Raw genomic sequence first — 22,116 nt, 5'->3', positions numbered from 1 at the left:
CAACGTAGGTAGTTTGAAAGCTGGATAAAAACAAAAAGGAAAGTAAATTGTTTTCTGAAAAGAGAACTTTTTCGACTCTTGAGGGGCGGGAAATTTTTTTGATTTTTTCACCTTGCTTAAAGGTTGAATCTTTCGTCAACCTAACGTCCCAAACCAGAGATCCTAACTATCAAACTATAGTCTTAACCTATACAAAGCATAAAAATGCACTTTTACCAAGCAATAGGCGGTTTATACCAAAAAACCCTTAAAATCCTACTCAAGAACACAAAAGTCGCAGAGCATAAAAACGGCATGCATGGCGTATTAGAGAGTTTAAAGAATGGAGTTCTTACCTGGGCGAAGATGGAGATTTGGAAGAAGATGAAAACTCGAACCGGAAGACCTTCGGCTAGACGTCAGACTTGTTTTTGAAGCTCTAAACTCTGGTGCAAGTTCTTGAAAATATTGGAAAAGATGGTGACTAAAAATTTCTTAAAGGGGAAGAAAAGCCTACTTATAGGGATCGAAGGGATAGCCAAAAGACAGTAATCATCACTTCCCACTTTCGAAACGTGGGGAAGTGTATAAGCCGTCAAATTGCCTTTTTGGAAACTGAAAAGGCTTGATTAGACATAATTATGTCACAGTTTTTGAAAATGCACGGGGATTCTGACAGACATCATGGGGATGTGAACAGTTGTTCCCTTAAGTTTCTTTACTGCTGGTCGCACTAAACAAACTTGGGGGGCAAATGTTATCCCTAAAATCAGAAGTGGATGACATGGCAGACATTAATTACACGTGGCTGACACCTGGCAGAATCTGTGTTCGACTATCGACCAGGAAGACATCCAGTATCATGCGATCGGTTTCTTCATACGACCAGCCTGGTCGTACGCACATTATACGCGAAGGAAATCTTAGGCAGTTATGATAGAATCCGAAATTATCTCCCATGATTTCCTGAATATCTAATTATTTAGGAAAAAATATCTGTAACAAATCAATGTAAATCTTCCCTGAGCTTATAAATAGAGGAAGATGGCTCAGGGAAGCGGATCCTTTTCTTTTGGAGCAAAAAAGATCATTTGAGATTAGAGAGAGATTACACGAGAATAATTGTATTTTCTTCTTCAAAGGTTAGTGAAACTCATTGAACCCCAGTTCTTTGATCACCCATTTGAATCTTATTTTAATAACAATTCAAGTGGACGTAGGTTATTACCAGATTCTGGGGCCGAACCACTATAAAATCTTGTGTCTTTATTATTTTTGTCATCACATTCTTTTCAACGTTTTCATCCACGTCAAGCGTATTTTGACTCCGTGTCAGTTGGCCAAAATCTGAGTCAACATATATTAAATGGAAAACTAAACCAAAAGATTATTTATGATTTTTTTTAATATATATATATATATAATATCATAATTTTTTTAAACATAAATTTTTTAATAAAAGTTAAGATTATGTATTATATATTATTATAATTATATTTTATAATATTTAACTTTATATTAACATAAGTATTCTATCTAGTCTTGTATTAAATATTATTATAATAAATATATTTTATAATATTTGAATTTATATTAATATAATTACAGTAAAACATCTATATAAGAATAATTTTGAGACTAAACTAAATTTATTCTAATTGAGAGATTATAACTAAATAGAAGTATTGGTACAAAAAATTTACAAACACCCAAAAGTATCAACTTTAACAATAATAACAATACAACTCTCTAATAACTATTACATATTTAAAAGTAATTTAAGTAATTCAAATGTAGAATAAATCTTTGATTTTCTTATTTGTGTACAAATAAATGACATAATATATATATTTATTTGACTTTATATATAATTATTACTATATAGATGTATACTTTCTTAATGCGGTACTTAAAAAACGTAAAACTAATTATATTTTAGAAGTTATTCTTATATATAACTAGCCCAAATTTGGACCAATTTTTTTTATAATAAAATATAAGTTATTCTTATAAGGAGGTTTTACTATAATAAAAAATTAGGATTATATATTATTATCATAATAATATTTTATAACATTTAAATTTATATTAATATAATTATTATTATATATTATTATAATAATAATATTTTATAATATTTAAATTTATATTAATATAACTAATAAATATTTATCTTTAGTTAGTTTTAAATGTATATTTAATTAAATGTTTAGAATATTAGGTTAAAATTAACAAAATAAACTGTTAAAACAAAAAAAAAATTATTATCTACACATTTTTTATATAAAGGATACAGGGCCAAAGTGTTGTTTTTCAATTAAAAAACTAAAAAAAATATATAATTAAAAAATTCCGTATTGAAAAATTTAAAAACAATTATTTTTTGAGATTTTTTTTAAAACAAAATAAAACCTAGGATATCCCTTGCGATAATTTAACAAACTGCAATAAGAATGTTAATAAAAAAAAAAAACTGAAAAACAATCACTACTGAAAAATTTATTTAAAAAAAAAAAAAAGGTGATAGTTTTGAACTTTTTGATTTAAAATAGTTGAGGATCTGATGATGCTCGGCTGCCTCTTCATTCTGAAATTTGGTTCATTCCAGTCAGAATATACGTTTTAATAATGTCAAAGAAAACACCCTTTTACTTGTCTTCTTTACTGAGGAGCTATGTTTCAATGTGTCAGATTCCTCAAGTTAGGCAAACCCATGCTCAAATCATCGTCCACGGTTTCCTTTTCAATCTCACTCTCCAAACTGACCTCTTATTGGCCTATTCGAAGTGTGGTTCTCTCCCTCATGCTCGCCAAATGTTTGATAAAATGCCTGAGAGAAGCATGCATTCCTGGAACATTTTGATCTTCTCGTACGTCCAGCATTCAATGTTTTCTGTTGCTTTGGATGTTTTTGCGAATTTTAGGCAAATGGGTCTTCGACCCGATCATTATACATTACCTCCTCTGTATAAGGCGTGCGCAGGGATTGGAGATGAATTTCTGGGTAGGTTGCTTTATGGGTGGGTGATTAAGCTCGGGCTTGATGGATACGTAGTTGTGAGCAGTTCGTTCTTGGATTTCTGTATAAAATGTGGATGTATAACAGATGCCAAACGGGTATTTTCTTATATGTCTTGCAAAGATTCTGTTGCGTGGAGTTTGATGATTTCTGGGTTTGGAAGAGCTGGTTTGTATAGGGATTCTCTGAATTGTTTTAGAGAAATGCTTGTAGCTGGAGTTAAGATAGATGCAATGACAATTCCTAGTGTTTTAAATGCTTGTGGTGGAGATGGAGACTTGATTAAAGGGAAAGAAATTCATGGCCGAGCAATTAAGAATCGTTTGTATGATACAGATGTTGCGATTGGGAATTCATTGATTGATATGTATTCGAAATGTGGGTGTTTAGATGATGCAGAAAAAGTTTTCAGGAGCATGAACAATATCAACTTAGTAACCTGGACTACAATGATATCTTGTTATGGAGTTCATGGAAAAGGAGAGGACTCTTTACTCCTGTTTAAGAAAATGATAGGTTGTGGATTCACACCAAATCCCATAACACTAACGGCAGTGTTAGCTAGTTGCAGCCACTCAGGTATGATAGATGAAGGGAGGGGAATTTTTAATTCTATAAGATTAGTTTACGGGCTTGAACCAAGTGTAGAACATTATGCATGCCTGGTGGACCTTTTGGGTCGTTTTGGGTACCTTGATGAAGCACTTGGATTAGTAAAGAATATGCAAACAATGGCGCCTGCGAGTGTTTGGGGTGCCCTACTTGCTGGTTGTATGATGCACAAAAATGTTGAGATTGGAGAAATTGCAGCAAATCGACTTTTTGAATTGGAACCTAGAAACTCTAGCAACTACATAGCCTTGTGTAGTATTTATGATTCTCTCAGTTTGTGGGATGGTGTTGCTGCAGTTAGAGCAAAAATGAAGGAATTGGGCTTGGTCAAAACTCCTGGTTGTAGCTGGATAACCATTTATGGAACAGTTCATAAGTTTTACCAAGGAGACCATTCTCATCCTTCAACTTTGCTGATATATGAAACATTACACAGAATGGTTAAAGTAGCGTCATTAGCTAGTGATTTTTGAAAGGGATATTACCTGTGTATGCCCTTATTTTGGAATCTATGACAGGTTCTTCAAAGAATGATTAAGAGTCTTTGTTCTTGTAAAATGCACGTGGAGGTAATCTTTTTTATAATCATATATATTTTTATTTTCAAAATATTTGTTGATACATATGGAAAGAACAATACATTAATTAAGTTACATTTATTTGAAAAATGTTGAGTGTAGTACTTGCCATCTCAACTTTCAATTGGGCATTTTTCTCTAGGTATGATGAGTAGACCCAGAGGATTCCCCTACTTCAATTGCCCGAGGATAATGGCCATGTGGAGATTTAACTTGTGATCCTTCCATTACCTTTTCAGTTTTCTTGATTTCTTCTTCTATATGGATATCTTCTTCAATGGTTAGTATCTTCATTTTTTCACCATGCGGACCAGGTATGATAGCTTCTTGGACTTTCATGTGTTCATCAACATTTATGATCTCCGTTTTCTCAGCCATTCTTTTCTTCTTCTTCTTAATGAAGCAACACAGAGCAACTGAGAGGAAAGCAAGGAAGAATAAACCACCAAGTGAAACAAAGACAACAATTATAACAGTTGAATGGTGTCCTGGCGCTGGTGGTGGAGGTGGGACAACGTGAGGCGGTGGAGGAGGATAGAGAGGACGAGGTGGTGGGATTAAAGGATGAGGAGGTGGTGATGGTGGAGGAGGAGGACGAGGACGAGGTGGTGGTTTGACCGATGGTGATGGTGGTGTGATTGGTGGACGAGGTGGTGGTTTGATAGATGGTGATGGTGGTGTTTTGGGGGGACGGGGTGGTGGTGTGATTGGTGGACGAGGTGGTGGTTTGATTGATGGTGATGGTGGTGTGATTGGCGGACGAGGTGGTGGTTTGACTGATGGTGATGGTGGTGTGATTGGTGGACGAGGTGGTGGTTTGACCGATGGTGATGGTGGTGTTTTTGGGGGGCGAGGTGGTGGTTTCACAGTTGGTGAAGGCGGTGTGATTGGAGGACGAGGTGGTGGATTGAAAGAGTGAGGTGGCGGTGTAGCCGGAGTTGGGAATGGTGAAGGTCGAGGTTTAATGGGAGTGTGGGGCGGAGCAACATTTGGAGGGAATGGAAAGTTATGAGGTGGTGATGGAGGATAGTTGGTTGGTGGTGGCAGAGGAAAAACAGGGAACTTGAGGTCATCGTTACCGGTAGAAGCCATATTGATGTGAAAAGCTTACAGGAGTTTTGTTGCAGGAATGTTGTTATGAGACTCGCTTGTGTTTGATGATGGAGAATATGGCAAGTACTTATACCTATCTGTTTGATAGTCTTGAGTAAAAGGGGTTTGAATTGAGTACTTCTAAGCTTTAATGACTTGACTCTCATGCCAAGGCTTTGCAGGGTTGTCTTTGGTTGCATTGAAAAACACTTCTTAAGTTTTTGTTTCTATTTTATTGCATGGTTTTTCTTTTAGAGAAGATGAGAGTCCTATTGACCAAATATATGTGAATTCTAGTATTCATCATGAGTTTAACTTTTGAAAGCAAATATTTTAACATGTGTCATTTGAGGTGTTCAAACAAGATGCTTATTCTCTCCAAATACACTTTGTTTTTTTAATAACAAGTAAAATTTGCAAGTTAAGCAACCTTCTAAGCAAGGTCTCTCTCTATATATCTTATTATTTCATGGATGGATGTATACGTGGAATCCAACCATTTGACTTAAACTCAAGTGATTGTATACTAGGGATTTAGTGGTATATTTGGTATTTTATTAGAGAATCTCTTTTACTTATTTATCATGGTGAAGAGATTTAGATGAAAAGAAAACTGTGATAATGCAAAAATCAAGTATAGAAATTAGTTGATAAAAATGAAAATCCTCCTTCATATTCAATGTGTATGTACGTTAAAACGTCTAAGTTAAAATCAACATATATGTTAAAATGCCTTTTACAATAAGATAAAATCATTCTTTGTATTTGTATTTGGCATTATTTTTCACTACATTATATCACTTATAACCATTTGATTATTGAAATTAGTTAATAATTAAGTCATCAAATTCAAAGTTATTATTTTTTTACCAATTAAATAATTTACTTTACATTACTAAAATTTTAAATTATTTCATGAAAAAGTAACCATTTCTGATTTAATCTAATTTTTTTTAAAAGGAAATTTCATTAATAGTTAAGATAGATCAAGTCCCATAAATATTGGAAAAGCTGAAAGAATTAATACAAATTTTAACAAGATATAATCCAAATAAGCTATGTCAATAATGAGTTATACAAACCCAAATAGAAACCAAGTAAGAATGAAAAAATTACATACTATATATTATATAAAATAATTGCAAATTTACAGTAAAAGTTAAAACAATTCACTCAACTAAAACTGTTTACTTTCTCTCACTCCCCCACCTCACACAATGACTCCAATGGTAGTATTAGAGCCTATGGGGCTAGATTGCATCAATAACTTGAAATCACCTTAATCTATATTTACATATAGAGACTTATGGTGTTTAGCATCACCTTATATGACATGCTGTTATTAGTATAATTTAATATTGAATTTCACATTTTAATTTAAAATATGATATATGGAACTCGATACTAAATTGTACCAAGCAATAATAGGTGGTGTTAGGCACTATGAGTGCCTATAGCAATGAATTAAGCATGTAATATGTTGTTTGAATCTTGATTTCAATATCTTAAATTCTCTTAAATTTCCTGAAATTTGTGGGAGGTTCCCTGAAACTACATTATACAATATCATGTAAAAAGATTGAGTTACAACTTATGCATGAACCAAAAATACTAAAATACTTATAGATAGTAGGACTGCACATTGGTTGGTTTGACCGGTGATAATTCTATATTTTAGAGTTATTAATTGAGTTTTTGGACTTAAAAATTTAAGTGAAGTAGAGTGTTTGTGTTACTAATGTGTGGTTTTAGTCATTTTGTCTTTTAATTTTGTTGTGAATTTTGTTTTAATCAATGATAAATCTTGTTGGAAAATAATTGGATTATAAACTAAAAAAAATGTGATATCTATTTTGAAGGCCAAAAAGAAAGGATGCTTGGAAAGCTTGGTGAAAATTGTGCAAAGAAAGCATCTTGGAGCTGAAATCCTGATACTTTGCTGTAGCATCGTTTCAACTTTGCTGCAGCAAAGTGTACACAGTCAGCAACTCAAGTCATGCATACTCGGCAAGTCATTAAATGAGATGGAATGACATGATGAATGGATGATGAGGTGGAAAAAGAGCTGATATTTTTAGGGAAAGTTGTGGTCCCCACGTAGAGAGAGAAAAGGGTTTATACCCATTTTTGAGCCCTAAAATGCAATCTTCATCTTCTTCAACTTCCAGTAGCCACCCAAGACGAAAAAAACCCATTTTCTGTAATTTTTTGAGCTGAAACACCAAGGAGAAGAGGAAGAACATGGGAGAAGAGAAGAGAATCAACATTCCACCATTGGGGGCTAGAATCTTGTTCATTCTTTCTATATAATGTTTGCATCCATTCTCTAAATCTTGAACTCATAGAACAATGGTGTTTTCATTTTGTGGTTGTTTTAGGATTTTGATAATGAACTAACTCCTTTGAAGCTAGGGATAGTAATGAACCCTAATTTGTAGTGAACCATCAATGTGTTAATTTAAATTTATGTTATGTTGCTCTTGTTCAATTAAGCTATATTTATTGCTAATTCTTTCTTGAGATTGATCAACTTTAGTAATATACAAGCTAATATTAATTCCGGAAGGGTTGAAATTAGTGGAAATACTTAATTGATGTATGTTAATAACTATGTTGTTAATTAGTGAATATTATAGGAATATTGTATTCACCATGCAAACATATAAGATTAATGCTTGAATTGTGTTCTTGAAATTGGATTAGCATAGGAATATGTGGATTTAATTGTGAGAACTTTAGCATGAGCATTTGGAAATATGGCATGTACAATTGTTATAGAATCTTAGTTACAAGAGTAACTTTGTTGTGAACTTTGCTGTAGCATTAAGGGTGAACTACAATTTAGGGGGAATTGATATTCTTAGCTATTTCATCATTCATTTGACAAAGTGACTATTCATTGATTTAGTTTAATTGGCTCTTTTTTTTTAAAAAAAAAAAATAGTTGCAAATTCTTAATTACTCACATCAATTGAAAGTGTTTGCAACCCAAATTGTTAGAGTTGATTTTTATAATTTTTAGCTTAAAGAAATTCTTGAGGAGACAATAAAATTACTTACTACTTTATTACTTGTCAAACGATTATGTAAACTTGCATATCCTAAAAGAAAAGAAAAATATCAACAAGTTTTTGGTGCCGTTGTCGGGGATTGTTTAAAGTCATTTATTGTAAAGTTGATTATCTTGCAATTTGGTTTTAATTTTCTTTTGTTCTAACTGGGATGATTCTCATGCAATTTCATGCTCACACAGTGTATGAACGAGAATCAAGACCCTGAACTATTTCCCATTGATCCAAAAATTGAACGTACATTTAGAAGAAGGCAAAAAGTACAAAAATCCAAAAGGGAAGTAGTAGTGATGGATGCTGAGCAAGGAGCTCAACAAGAAGCCGCTCAAAGGGTAGCAAATCAAGCAGGAGTTGCTCAAGAAAGAGTAGCTCAAGGGGGAGTAGCTGTTAATAATGGGCAGAATGCTGTTATTGTAGTTGATGATCGAGATCATGCCATTCAGCAATACGCTCTCCCCCTATTCAACGAGCTCAATCCGGGCATTGCAAGACAAGAAATTCAGGTTGCACAGTTTGAATTGAAGCCAGTTATGTTCCAGATGCTTCAGACTGTGGGTCAGTTTAGTGGAATTCCAACAGAAGATCCTCACCTTCATCTTCGCTTATTCATTGAAGTGAGTGATTCTTTCAAGCTGCCCGGAGTTACAGAGGATGCCCTGAGATTGAAGTTGTTCCCGTACTCCTTGAGAGACAGAGCGAGAGCTTGGTTGAACTCTTTGCCTTCTGATTTTGTGAATACTTGGCAAGAGTTGGTTAAGCGGTTTTTGATGAAGTGCTTTCCTCCCACTAAGAATGCCAAGCTCTGCAATGAGATTACTTTCAGCAACTTGATGAAGAATCTTTGTATGAGGCATGAGAGTAGTTTAAGGAGTTGTTACAAAAATTCCCTCATCACGACATTCCTCATTGCATCCAAATGCATACATTCTACAATGGTCTCAATGCTCATACTAGAATGGTAGTTTATGCTTCAACAAATGGGGCTCTTCTTGTTAAGTCCTATAATGAGACATATGAAATCGCTGAGAGGATATCCAAAAACAACTATCAGTGGTCCACTACTAGATCATCTACAAGTAGAAAGGTGGCTAGTATTCATGACGTAGATGCCATCACTTCTTTGGTGGCCCAAGTTTCTTCTATTTCAAATATGCTCAAGACAATGAACATGGGGATGAATTAATCAATGGGGCAGCCTATAGGGACACAAATGGGGCAAATGGAGAAAATTTCTTGTGTGTATTGTGGTGAGGGTCATACTTTTGACAACTATCCTTTCAATCCAGCAGCTTTGTGTTACATGGGGAATCAAAATAGGAATGGTCCTTATTCTAATTCATACAACCCATCATGGAGGCAACATTCCAACTTTTCATGCAGTAATCAAGAGGCTGACCCTAGAAACTCTTCTATGCCTTCAAGACCAAATTTCCCACTGAGTTATACTCCACAAGCACCACAACAAAGGCCATAACAACAAGCAATGCAATCTAGCTCTCTTGAGAACATGTTGAAGGAGTATATAGTGAAGAATGAAGCCATGATTCAAAGCCAAGTGGCATCATTGAGGAACTTAGAAAATCAAGTTGGGCAACTAACTAATGAGCTTAGAAATAGACCCCATGGTACATTACCAAGTGATATCGAGAATCCAAGAAAAGTGGGCATTGAACATTGTAAAGTCGTCACTTTGAGAAGTGGGAAAGAGTTGGAGAATACCAAGACAAATTCTGGGCATGAGGGTGAGCCCTCTTCAATCCAAATAAATGTGGAAATCCAAAAAGATGTTGAAATTCCTAGTGTACAAAAATCTACCTCTGCCCAGAATGCTGCAGGAATGCCGCAGCATAGTCGCCAAGACAACTCAATTTCAAAGCAGCCACCTCCATTTCCTCAACGTTTTCAGAAGCAAAAGTTGGATTCTCAATTTTAGATATGTTGAAGCAGTTACATATCAACATCCCACTTGTAGAGGCACTTGAGAAAATGCCTAACTATGTGAAATTCATGAAAGATGTTCTTACAAGGAAGAGAATGTTAGGAGAGTTTGAAACTGTGGCTCTAACCAAGGAGTGTAGTTCATTTCTGCAAGATAAGTTGCCACCAAAGTTGAAGGATCCTGGGAGTTTCACTATTCCCTGTACTATTGGAGACACTTATTGTGGGATGGTTTTATGTGATTTGGGTGCTAGCATTAATTTAATGCCAATTTCTGTTTTCAAGAAATTGGGGAATGGAAAAGTCAAGCCTACTACAGTTACTCTTCAACTTACAGATAGATCTCTTGCTCACTCAGATGGGAAGATTAATGATGTGTTGGTAAGGGTAGACAAATTCATTTTCCTTGCTGATTTTATTGTGCTAGACTGTGAGGCGGATAGAGAGGTGCCCATTATCTTAGGGAGGACATTTCTTGCAACAGAAATAACTTTGATAGATGTGTAGAAGGGTGAGCTTACTATGAGGGTCCAAGATGAAAATGTAACTTTTAATGTTCTTAAAGCTATGAAGTTTCCTAATGAGATTGAGGAGTGCTTTGTTGTTTCAGTGGTAGTTTCTTTGGCATCAAAGGAGTTTGAGACGAGTAGTGTTTGTGATCCATTATAAAGGTTATTGTTGTTTGATTCTCAAAATGATGAAGATGAGGATGAGTATCTAGCTTGGTTGGAGGCTAATTCTCAAGGGCTAAGAACAAGAGCCCAATTTGATTCATTGGAGTTGTCATCCAGGGAGTTCAAGCCTCCTAAACCATCAGTTGAAGACCCACCTGAGTTGGAGATGAAAGTCTTGCCATCACATTTGCGATATGCTTACTTGGGTCCATCATCCACTTTACCTGTCATTATTTCAGTTGAGTTGACTCATGAATAAGAAGAAATGTTGCTTGAGGTGTTGAGAAAGTTCAAGAAGGCCATTGGGTGGACTATTGCAGGTATTCGAGGTATTAGTCCTTCTTTGTGTATGCATAAGATCTTGCTTGAAGACAATGAAAAAGGTTCTATTGAAGGGCAAAAGAGACTAAATCCTATCATGAAGGAAGTAGTGAAGAAAGAAATCATCAAGTGGTTAGAAGCTGACATTATTTATCCTATCTATGACAGTTCATGGGTGAGCCCTGTTCAATGTGTGCCTAAGAAGGGTGGGGTCACAGTGGTGAAAAGTGAAGGCAATGAGTTGATTCCTACTAGAACTGTGACTAGATGGAGAGTTTGCATGGACTACAGGAAGCTAAACAAGGCCACTAGGAAGGATCATCTCCCTCTTCCTTTCATTGATCAGATGTTAGACAAACTTGTTGGTAGAGAGTATTATTGTTTCCTTGATGGGTACTCTGATTACAATCAAATAGCGGTGGCCCCAGAAGATCAACACAAGACTACATTCACTTTCCCCTATCGTACTTTTGCATTTAGGAGAATTCCCTTTGGTTTGTGCAGTGCTCCTGCTACATTTCAGTGATGTATGATGGCCTTTTTTACTGATATGGTGGAGAAATTCTTAGAGGTATTCATGGATGACTTCTCTATTTTTGGTGATTCTTATGATGACTGCTTAAACAATTTGGTTAATGTTTTGCAAAGATGTGAAGAAACAAACATTGTCCTTAACTGGGAAAAATGTCACTTTATGGTTAAGGAAGGTATTGTTTTGGGCCATAAAGTATCAAAGCATGGTATTGAAGTTGATAGAGCCAAGATTGAGGTTATTGAAAAGCTCCCACCTCCTACCTCAGTGAAAAACATTAGAAGCTTTCTAGGCCATGTGATGTTCTATAGGCGGTTCATAAAAGATTTCTCCAAGATCTCTACGCCTCTTTGCAACTTATTGGAGAAGGATACACCGTTCCACTTTGATGGAGCATGTTTGAAAGCTTTTGACGATTTGAAAAGTACATTGATTTCAGCACCAATTATTGTGGCTCCAGATTGGGTCTTGCCTTTTGAATTGATGTGTGATGCAAGTGATTTTGCTGTGGGAGTGGTGATGGGGCAGCGTGGAAACAAGGTCTTTCACTCCATTTACTATGCTAGTCGTACTTTGACAGGTGCTCAACTCAACTATACAGTGACAGAAGAAGAACTTTTGGCCATTGTCTTTGCTTTTGATTAGTTTCGATCTTATTTGGTGGGCACCAAGGTGATAGTCTATACGGATCATTCAGCCATAAAGTACTTGATTGAATAGAAGGATGCTAAGCCTCGGTTGATTAGATGGGTGTTTTTTCTCCAAGGGTTTGATGTGGAAATTCAAGATAGAATAGGAGTGGAGAACCAAGTGGCAGATCATTTGTCAAGAATGGAAGGTTATAAAGAATCAAGTTTTTTAGTTCCCATCAAGGAGACATTCCCGGATGAGCAATTATTTGAGGTAAACCACTCTCAATTTTCGTCTTGGTTTGCATATTTTGCTAATTATTTGGTTAGTGAGTTGTTGCCTCCAGATTTTACAAGCCAACAAAAGAAGAAGTTTTTGCATGATGTGAGACACTATTTTTGGGAGGAGCCTTACTTGTTCAAACAATGTGCCGACTAAATGATTAGGATATGTGTCCCCAATCAAGAGATGGAAGATATCCTACACCATTGCCACTCTTCACCTTATGGAGGGCATTTTGGGGGAACTCGCACCGCATCTAAGGTACTTCAATGTGGTTTCTTTTGGCATTCCTTGTTTAAAGATGCTCATGCTTTTGTGTTGAGATGTGATCGATGCCAAAGAGTTGGTAATATTTCTAGAAAGAATGAGATGCCCTTAACTAATATTCGCAAATTTGAATTGTTTGATGTGTGGGATATAGATTTCATGGGCCCATTTCCTCCATCTTATGGCAATTTGTACATCTTTGTAGCTGTGGATTACGTTTCAAAATGGGTGGAAGCAATTGCCTCTCCCACTAATGATTCTAAAGTTGTCATAAGGTTCTTACAAAAGAATGTGTTCACTCATTTTTGCACCCCAAGGGAAATCATTAGCGATGAAGGCACTCATTTTGTGAATAAGTTACTAGAAAGTTTGGTAGCTAAATATGATATGAGGCACAAAGTAGCTACTGCATACCATCCCTAAACTAATGGGCAAGCTGAGTTGTCCAATAGAGAGATAAAAGGTGTCCTTGAGAAAATGGTGATCCCTAACTGCAAGGATTAGTCCAAGAGGTTAGATGACGCATTGTGGGCCTATAGAACAGCTTTCAAGACACCATTGGGGATGTCACCATATCGTTTGGTGTTTGGAAAAGCTTGCCATTTATCGGTGGAACTCGAGCACTGTGCTTATTGGGCTATTCAAGCACTCAACATGGATTTGCAACTTGCAGGAGAAAAGAGAATGTTGCAGTTGAATGAATTAGAAGAGATGCGGTTATTTTCTTATGAAAATGTCAAACTTTACAAGGAGAAAACAAAAAGATGGCACGACAAGCATATTCAACCAAGAGTGTTTGAAGAGGGCCAACGAGTTTTGCTCTTTAACTCGCATTTGAAGCTATTTCCAGTCAAGCTTAAGTCAAGATGGTCGAGTCCATTCTCGGTGGTTAAGGTGTATCCCTATGGAGCGGTGGAATTGCATGGAGAAGGCTCCAGAAGAGAATTCAAGGTTAATGGCCAAAGACTCAAGCTCTATTGGGGTGTAGAAGTTAAGCGAAACAAGTGCTCAATCTCTTTGGAGGATCTTTGAAAAAGATGTAACAAATTGGGATGCTGTGGAGTTTGGAGATTTAATGTTATATTATTTCATATAATATAATATTAGATTAAATAATGTGACAAAATGTGATTTGTCACACCTTGCAACATATTATTGAGAGTCACAAAATTGGACTAATGTGTGTGCCCAAATGTGACATAGTTTGGAGTTACAAAATCAGTTACAAATTTGTAACTCCCAAATATTACCCAATAATGTGTATATTATATGTTACACATTTGAGATTGGATTTCATAAAGTCATGATGATATATGACTGTTGAAGACATGTTTTTAACTCCCAATAGGTGTTTGGAGGTTACAAAATCATGTGGGAAAGGATTTGGGACGTTTTGGAAAAATGACTTGTTTGTGCGGAAAATGGCCTGTGGCCGCGGCCACTGAAAAGTCGCGGCCGCGGCCAGTGAGGCTGACAGCCTATGTGAATTTTCAGTTTTTTCCAAATTGAACGGTTCTAACATCCCAAATAACTCCCAAATCTCCATTTTAATTCCATAAATATCCAATTAAACATTGGTAACAACCATGAGGGTTGGTGGAATTTGAAATTCAAAGGGGTATCTCAAACTCTATAAATAGGAGCCTAATGCTCACTTGTAAGACAACACCATTTTTCATCCACAAAGCACTTGGCTGAAAATACACCTTGAGGCTTGATAATTCCAGAGAGCTATTTCCTAGAGAGATCCCTTAGTGCTTAGAGAATAGGGGGAAATAAGCTTTTGGACAAAGGTCTTGAACCTTGTTCAAGTTGGTGATCCCCACTACTCTACACTTTGGTTGTGTGAGAGTTTGTGTTTTCATTCTTTGGTTCTTCTTATTTACTGGTATTGTTATAGTATTGAGTTTGTAATCTTCTTCTTCTACATCTTTTGATTTACTTGTATTTTGAGCAATTGGGTTGTAATACTTATTTAATCAATATTATCTTGTCCATTGAATTTTTGCATAGAGTTGTATTTGGTTTTTCCATAATTCCATTGAGCAATAATATATATTCTCTAACATTTAATTGTAAAGCAACCCAAACAATATATATATATATATAAAGAAAATATACAATATATATATAAAAAAAAGTACTAAAGAAAAATATATATAGTAAATCTTTTCTTTTAGATTTTGGTTTTTGATGGTTTAATGTGCTTATGGTTTCAGAGAAAATGGAATCAAATGGGTCGTAGAGTTAGGCATTTTTGTTGTAGCAACGTCAATATGATGCTACAACATCAATTTTGAGCAAGCTCTATGACTTACTTTTGCTGTAGTAAAGTTCGTGTAATACTACAACAAAGTTTTAGTGGATAAGGACAACTCTCTGACTTACTTTTGTTGCAGCAAAGTTCGTGTAATTTTACAGCAAAGTTTTAGTGGACAATGGCAGCTCTCTGACTTTACTTTGTTGCAACAAAGTTGGTGCTTTAGCAAAGTTGCTAAAATTCAAAGAAGATTGATTTGGGCCTAAATCTTCCAATTTCAGCTCTAACCTCTTTTGAAACCCTAATCCTATCATCATCATCTCACACTTTTCTCACCTAGCCGCCCCACCATCTCACCTCCACCTTGCACCACCCGAAGCTCCACCTCCACCTCCCACCCAACCCCATGACACTACCACAACTCGCGTGCCTCATCTCCATCCAGACCCATGAACCAGTCGCACCTCACCAAGAACCTAGCCCCATGCCTCCCACGCCTTCACCCAACCCCGCGCACAACCACAACCCGTGGCCCCAAGCCCCGACCAACAAGCACCCAGATCGAAGCCTCCATCTCAGCCCATGCTCACCTCTGCCTTACACCGTGAATCACTCTCCTTAGGACATCAATGTTGTTTTTGGGTTGCCCGATGTCGATGAGGCTAAGTATGAAGACATTGCCCCTCGACAAAGTGATGAACTACTTGGCACTATGTTAACAGAAGTGACTATGGAGGGAATGCAATGGAGTGTTTCGAAAAAATATGGAGCTCACACTATCCCCCGCACTGCTTTAACTACTCCTGCTCGCGTATGGAACCATTTTATCGAAACCAACATGTTGCCTACTGCCCATGACACCTCAGCTAGCAAAGATCGATTCATACTAATTTTTAGCATTTTGATTGGCCTATCCATTAATGTGGGGGAGCTCATTTCAGAGGAGATCGTGGCTTTTGGTGATATAAAGAGCAAGGGACCCTTTTTTTTCCCACTTTGATCACTGCGTTGTGCCTCAAAGCGGGTGTGTCGCTAGCTCCGGATGATGAAAGGCGTCACTGTAATGCTCTGGTTACCCCAGAACAGTTACGGTGAACGGTGAACTAGAAATTTGACTCGTTACCCAAGTCCTTTGGTTAAAAACGTGCTTCTAAGTGTTATTAACAGGCTAAGGTGGAAACACAATCAAAAGGAAAGGATATATTTTATTTAATACATAAAACTTTTCATGGGCCCATAAAAACATTTACAAGTTATTTACAACTCAAAATTACTGTTTCAAATTTACAAACCCGCCGACCTAAGCGGAAAAAATAGGGTAAACCCCCTAGCTCCTCTGAGAACTCCTTGGCTGTGGTGGTCAAGCGGCCGCATATGTACACATCACCACCTAAGCTCTCCACTCAGGGTTGGGTGAGCTTTTCTTTCCCTTTACCTACACCACATAACACCCATGAGTCAAGCCCAGCAAGAAAACACAGTAATGCATATAAACATTAACAAATGATTATTATTATAATCACACAGAGCTTATAGCTCTAAACAGATGAGTGAATATCACTTTGTGTTTACAATAACCATGAATGAGCTTATAGCTCTAATCAAATGAGTGAATCAACACTTGATGTAGAGTCCAAGAACTTTACCTAGCTAGTTAGATAGTAGTAATAATAGCAATAGTAGTAGTAGTTTTATGACTGTGGATTTTTGTTCAGACTGGGATTTAATTGGACACTCGTAGTAACACTTGTAGATTTTATAAGTTTAGCCTATAGTTTAAGAATATTAATTTTAATCTAAGGTTTGATTAATATGACTGATATTGATGGTAATATTTATTATATTATAAGGTTTAGATGGACCCAATAAGAAAGTAACACTTGTCATGTGTATGTTTAATGATAATTAAGTATTTTTGAGGAATAAGTTTATTAAGAGTAATATTTGAATATCCTAGGATCTGTCAGCAGCTTTGAAAACGTTAGAGGACTTAGTCAATGTTGTTTACTCAATTCAAATTAAGCTTAAAATGTACAATTTCGTGTTTAAATATTTAGCGTATGCCGATATATCGCAGCTATAGGGGCGATATATCGCAGTACGGGGATACGAAAAACACGTAACTTTGCACGAGCACCTCGACGAGCCTCGGGCATGCTGGCCTAGGCGATATATCGCCTACAAGGGGCGATATATCGGCTCATTTGATATACTTTTGAAGCTGCTAGGTTATTTTTGAGAGTGTAAACACTTAGGTTGGGGATTATAAGCTTAATCATTATAAGCTTACCAAACACTTGGGAAGTAAGGTTTATAGCTCATTTCGGTTCAAGGTTTAGATTGGTCATAGAAGCATTCAAAGTATTCCAAACTCTAGTTCATTTTGGTATCGTTTTCTTTAAGTTCTTATAGTTTTCTACTCAGCACCCTAATTTTATTCTTTATTCTTGGATAGGAAATCTAAAATCTTGAACATAAGATTCTTGGTAAGTATATTTTGATGGTATAGTTCTTTCATCACTTTCATCCCTTTTTATTTAGTATACTCACCCTTTCATTTATGGTTTATAGGAGTGTTCCAAAGTCCCAAACCTGTTCTCATATCCCGGTACTTTTGGTAAGGAAAATAGGATATGATTTTATGTGTTATGCCATATGTTATCTTATGATTTATGTGTTATGTTAACTTATGATTTGTGTATGTTTGTAGACTTGGGCATATGACCTGTACAACTAACAAGCCCCAATAAATTTATGGGCATATGACTTGCTTAGCTAGCAAGCCCCACAAATCTAATGGGCATATGACTTATTTTGTTTATGGGACCCCAAGTAATAATGGCCATTATAGTATGTGTGACATATGTTTATGATATGTTTTATGTTGCATTATGAATTTTACGTATATGATTTATGCGTTAGATTTTCCTTGCTGGGCATTAGGCTCACTCCTTTATGTTTTTTTATGTGCAGGAAAATAGTTTTGATGGCGGGAAAGGTTTTTGGAAGCTTGGGGATGTGTATTGAGGCGGAATGGAGTCAAAGGACCGAGTGTTCGATTTGAGGATGAAGTCTCTTTAATTATGGTTTTATATGTATTTTCCGCACTTTATTATGTAATTCGCAATTATGTTATGTTTTTCTTTTAAAACAATGGGATCCCATATCCTACTTTAAATTTTATGTAGTTTAACATTTGTTTTACAAGTTTTAATGAAGTAATGATTATTTCACTTGTAAGTTTTATTAAAAATTAGTGTCTATGTATAGTTTTCGTTAATGGTCCAAAGTCTAGAGTAGTTGGGTCATTACACTTGAGGTTCTGGTAAACCATACTGAGTGACTGACAAGCAAGTCACTAATTTAAGCAGATGAGTGACTGCTGGGTAAGTCACCAGCCTTAACAGATGAGTGACTGCTGGGTAAGTCACTAGCTTAAACAGATGAGAGACTGATGGGTAAGTCTCTAACCTAACAGATGAGTGACTGATGCGTAAGTCACACTAGCGCTTTTAATTTTCATCGAACTTGAGGTCGGTCCGGCATTAACGCTCTTCTGAGTCATTTAAGGCAGATGTCGATTAGATCTAACCTTTATTGGCTTGCGTTGAACACACTAAGGCTATTCCTGACTTATGAGTCAGCATTGTGTGACCAGTGCCCAGTACCACTGCCAAACCTGACTAATGAGTCTTAGCTTCACAGTTGATACTGACACCTTTGCCAACTCTGACTAATTAGTCGGTACCATGCACAAGTGAGCAAGATTTGCTAAGCATTCAATAACCAATCCATGTCCACATTTACACATTCAACATGCTTCATGAACAACCACGCATGTCACATATGGGGTGCAGTTCTCTTACCTCTGGTTCGAGCGAGAAATAAAACAAGAACGACTCCTGAGAACGATCGACCTTGATTCCTTAGCGGTTACCTAATCATAACCAATTATAACCTCCATTAATGAAAATCAACAATGAAAGGGTCTTTACCTAAACCCCACTCTCAGGACCTCGAAACATGCCCACACGGTGAGTAGATTCGATCCCGGGCCTTAAGGATTGAAACCCCGAGCCAAAAATCCTTAAAAACACTCAAAATGGGATTCTGGAGGAGCAGAGTAGCGCTACAGCGCTGCTCAATAGCGCCCCAGCGCTATACTCAGAACCCCCAACCGCCCAAGAAAAGTCCTGTGTAGCGCTATAGCACCCTCTGATGGGCGCTGTAGCGCTACCCCCAGAATAGCTCTCCCCTGAAACCTCCTTCTTCGACTCCTTCAATTCTAACTCGATTCCAAAGCTTCCAAACCTCATTTTTGGTGCCAAAAGAACCCCAAAAACCATCCTCACATACCCCAAGCTTCACAACCACAAGAACCCTAGCCAAAACTCCCAACAAAAACCAAGCATCCAACCTAGAAATCCCACTGAAAAACAGAGCTAAAACACAGCAAACTAGGGAATTTAATGGCTAGAAACTTACCTCAAGCTCACATTATTATGCTCTTCAATGGTGGAACACACTCCCAAGCTCACAAGAGTTACTTCCCAAGCTTGAATCCTCAAATTAGGCTAAAAAATCACAAAGAAAAAGGAAGATAGATAGGTACAGGGAAGCTCTTGAAGTTACTTTGTTTTTTTCTCCACCTTTCTACAGCCATAAATGGCTTATATCTATCCTAGGGGTGAAAAGACCAAAATACCCCTATGTCTAATAAGGGTTTCTAAAGGCTCCCAAAGGCAAAATTGGTATTTCCCACCAATCTCGTTAATCATAATTAACGCTCTCCAATTCTTGCTATTCTCAAACATCAATAATTCATATCCCGCTACCCTTTAATTCCCAGCAATGCTCTAATCATTAAAATCACCCCGAGACTCATCCCGAGCCCCGAACTTAAACCTGTTATGACTAGACCACTAATTAATATTCCAAGATCATCTCATGCTGAATAGCTTGAACAAACCCACATTATAATGTGGTCTCAACAATAGGTCACCGACATGCATACAAATATACAATTACACCCTCAACGGGCCAAATCACCAAAACACCCCTGTAATGAAATGTGGACCCACATGCATGCATATAACATCATATTATAATACAATTCACATAAACATGCATATAATCATTTAATGGCATAATTAAGCAATTATGGCCCTCCCGACCTACTAATCCAGTCATTAAACCGCATTAGGGATTTCGGGCATTACAGTCACTCTCCATATTACATTGATCTGCATACAATTCAAAAGGTCACCAAAGCTGCTTCCATTCAGAGAGAGCGACCCTCCACCTCTACTCCACCACCATTTCCTGACCATGACTATATTTCCCCTCCGGACCCCACCGTCACTGAGCTTTATGCCACTCAGCAGAGCATGCTCAGTTTGATGCATCACATAGAGGCCTAGCAGCACGCCTATTGGGGATATGTACGCCAGCGTGACAATGTCTTGCGTCACTCTTTCCAGCCCATTGAGCCTTTCCTAGAGTTCCCTGAGGCCATCATGGAGCAGTGGCATGCACCTGAACCTTCCATTGCGAATGCCTCTACTGAAGGTTCAGGTGCATGCCACTGCTCCATGATGGCCTTGAGAAACTCTAGGAAAGGCTCAGTGGGCTAGAAAGAGTGATGCAATACATTGTCACACTGGTGCACATATCCCCAATAGGCGTGCTGCTAGGCCTCTATGTGATGCATTAGACTGAGCATGCTTTGCTGAGTGGCATAAAGCTTAGTGACAGTGGGGTCCGGAGGGGCAATATAGTCATGGTCAGGCGATGGTGGTGGAGCAAAGGTGGAGGGTCGCTCTCTTTGAATGAAAGCAGCTTTGGTGACCTTTCGAATTGTATGAAAAGCAATGTAATCTGGAGAGTGACACCTTTCATCATCCAGAGCTAGCGGCACACCCGCTTTGAGGCACAATGCAGTGATCAAAGTGGGAAAAAAAAGGGTCCCTTGCTCTTTATAGCACCAAAAGTCACAATCTCCTCTAAAATGAGCTCCCCCACATTAATGGATAGGCCAATCAAAATGCTGAAAATTAGTATGAATTGATATTTGCTAGCTGAGGTGTCATGGGCGGTAGGCAACATGTTGGTTTTGATAAAATGGTTCCATACGCGAGCAGGAGTAGTTAAAGCAGTGCGGGGGATAGTGTGAGCTCCATATTTTTTTGAAACAGTCCATTGCGTTCCCTCCATAGTCACTTCTGTTAACATAGTGGCAAGTAGTTCATCACTTTGTCGAGGGGCAAGGTCTTCATACTTAGCCTCATCGACATCGAGCAACCCAAAAACAACATTGATGTCCTGAGGCGAAAACTAACTTGCTTGCTCCAGACCGTGATTTTTCTTGATTTCGTTGACACAAAGTTAGCATAGAATTCTTTCACCAAAGAAACAATAGCCTCAAGATATGTTGTACAAAACTTAAGCCACCCTCGATTTTCAATCATAGTCGTCACATAATCAAGATTTCCAACATTTGGGAATGCTCTCTCAAACCAAATATCTCTCTGAAAAACTTTTTTGAATTTTTTTGGCAGCCCTCGGGGATATGAATTTCTCAACAACAGGTTGTTCCTTGGCCACTGCCTTTTTCTTTTTCTGTGCTACTTGCTTGGTTCTAGGCATAATGCTCAATAAAAAAATCCAACAACCAAAATTAATTTAAATGCCAAAGTTAATAAAAGCAGATCAATGAGGTACCTTGAAAGAACTTGAGACACTTGAGGTGAGCGTGGGTTTGAGAAGTGGAGAGTGATTCATAGTGTAAGGCAGAGGTGAGCGGGGCTTAGATGGAGGCTTCGGGCTAGGTGCTTGTTGGTCGGGGCTTGGGGCGACGGGTTG

General features: G+C 37.2%; 4 protein-coding genes and 1 non-coding gene across 6 annotated transcripts; 3 read left to right on the top strand and 2 right to left on the bottom strand.

The window, feature by feature from the left end:
* The first annotated feature begins 2,430 nt into the window (after positions 1 to 2,430).
* Positions 2,431 to 5,617, top strand: LOC133782938 (pentatricopeptide repeat-containing protein At5g04780, mitochondrial-like). 2 transcript variants are annotated; one of them, XM_062222419.1, is made up of 3 exons: positions 2,431 to 4,179; positions 4,428 to 4,502; positions 4,592 to 5,617. In XM_062222419.1, exon 1 carries the CDS (start codon positions 2,608 to 2,610, stop codon positions 4,081 to 4,083), a length of 1,476 nt encoding a protein of 491 aa, XP_062078403.1. In that variant the 5' UTR covers positions 2,431 to 2,607; the 3' UTR covers positions 4,084 to 4,179; positions 4,428 to 4,502; positions 4,592 to 5,617. The 2 variants fall into 2 exon arrangements, with proteins under 2 accessions (XP_062078403.1, XP_062078402.1); XM_062222418.1 differs by having other exon boundaries at positions 4,331 to 4,502.
* On the bottom strand, positions 4,181 to 5,280 carry LOC133785844 (protein TRACHEARY ELEMENT DIFFERENTIATION-RELATED 7-like). Its single transcript, XM_062225061.1, has one exon. It carries the CDS (start codon positions 5,278 to 5,280, stop codon positions 4,327 to 4,329), a length of 954 nt encoding a protein of 317 aa, XP_062081045.1. The 3' UTR covers positions 4,181 to 4,326.
* A 3,531-nt stretch (positions 5,618 to 9,148) lies between the features above and the next one.
* Positions 9,149 to 9,251, bottom strand: LOC133787281 (small nucleolar RNA R71). The gene has a single exon (XR_009872311.1). It is a non-coding gene; the product is annotated as a small nucleolar RNA R71 (small nucleolar RNA).
* A 1,035-nt stretch (positions 9,252 to 10,286) lies between these two features.
* LOC133785843 (uncharacterized) lies at positions 10,287 to 10,796 on the top strand. Its single transcript, XM_062225059.1, has one exon. It carries the CDS (start codon positions 10,287 to 10,289, stop codon positions 10,794 to 10,796), a length of 510 nt encoding a protein of 169 aa, XP_062081043.1.
* A 2,763-nt stretch (positions 10,797 to 13,559) lies between these two features.
* On the top strand, positions 13,560 to 14,027 carry LOC133785842 (uncharacterized). The gene has a single exon (XM_062225058.1). The coding sequence runs from the start codon at positions 13,560 to 13,562 to the stop codon at positions 14,025 to 14,027; it is 468 nt and encodes a 155-aa protein (XP_062081042.1).
* The last annotated feature ends 8,089 nt before the right edge of the window (positions 14,028 to 22,116 follow it).

The sequence above is a fragment of the Humulus lupulus genome, chromosome 6, assembly GCF_963169125.1.
Source record: "Humulus lupulus chromosome 6, drHumLupu1.1, whole genome shotgun sequence".
Taxonomy (NCBI): domain Eukaryota; kingdom Viridiplantae; phylum Streptophyta; class Magnoliopsida; order Rosales; family Cannabaceae; genus Humulus; species Humulus lupulus.
The sequence above is the reverse complement of the archived record's forward strand: the minus strand, read 5'-3'. Positions and strand labels throughout refer to the sequence as shown.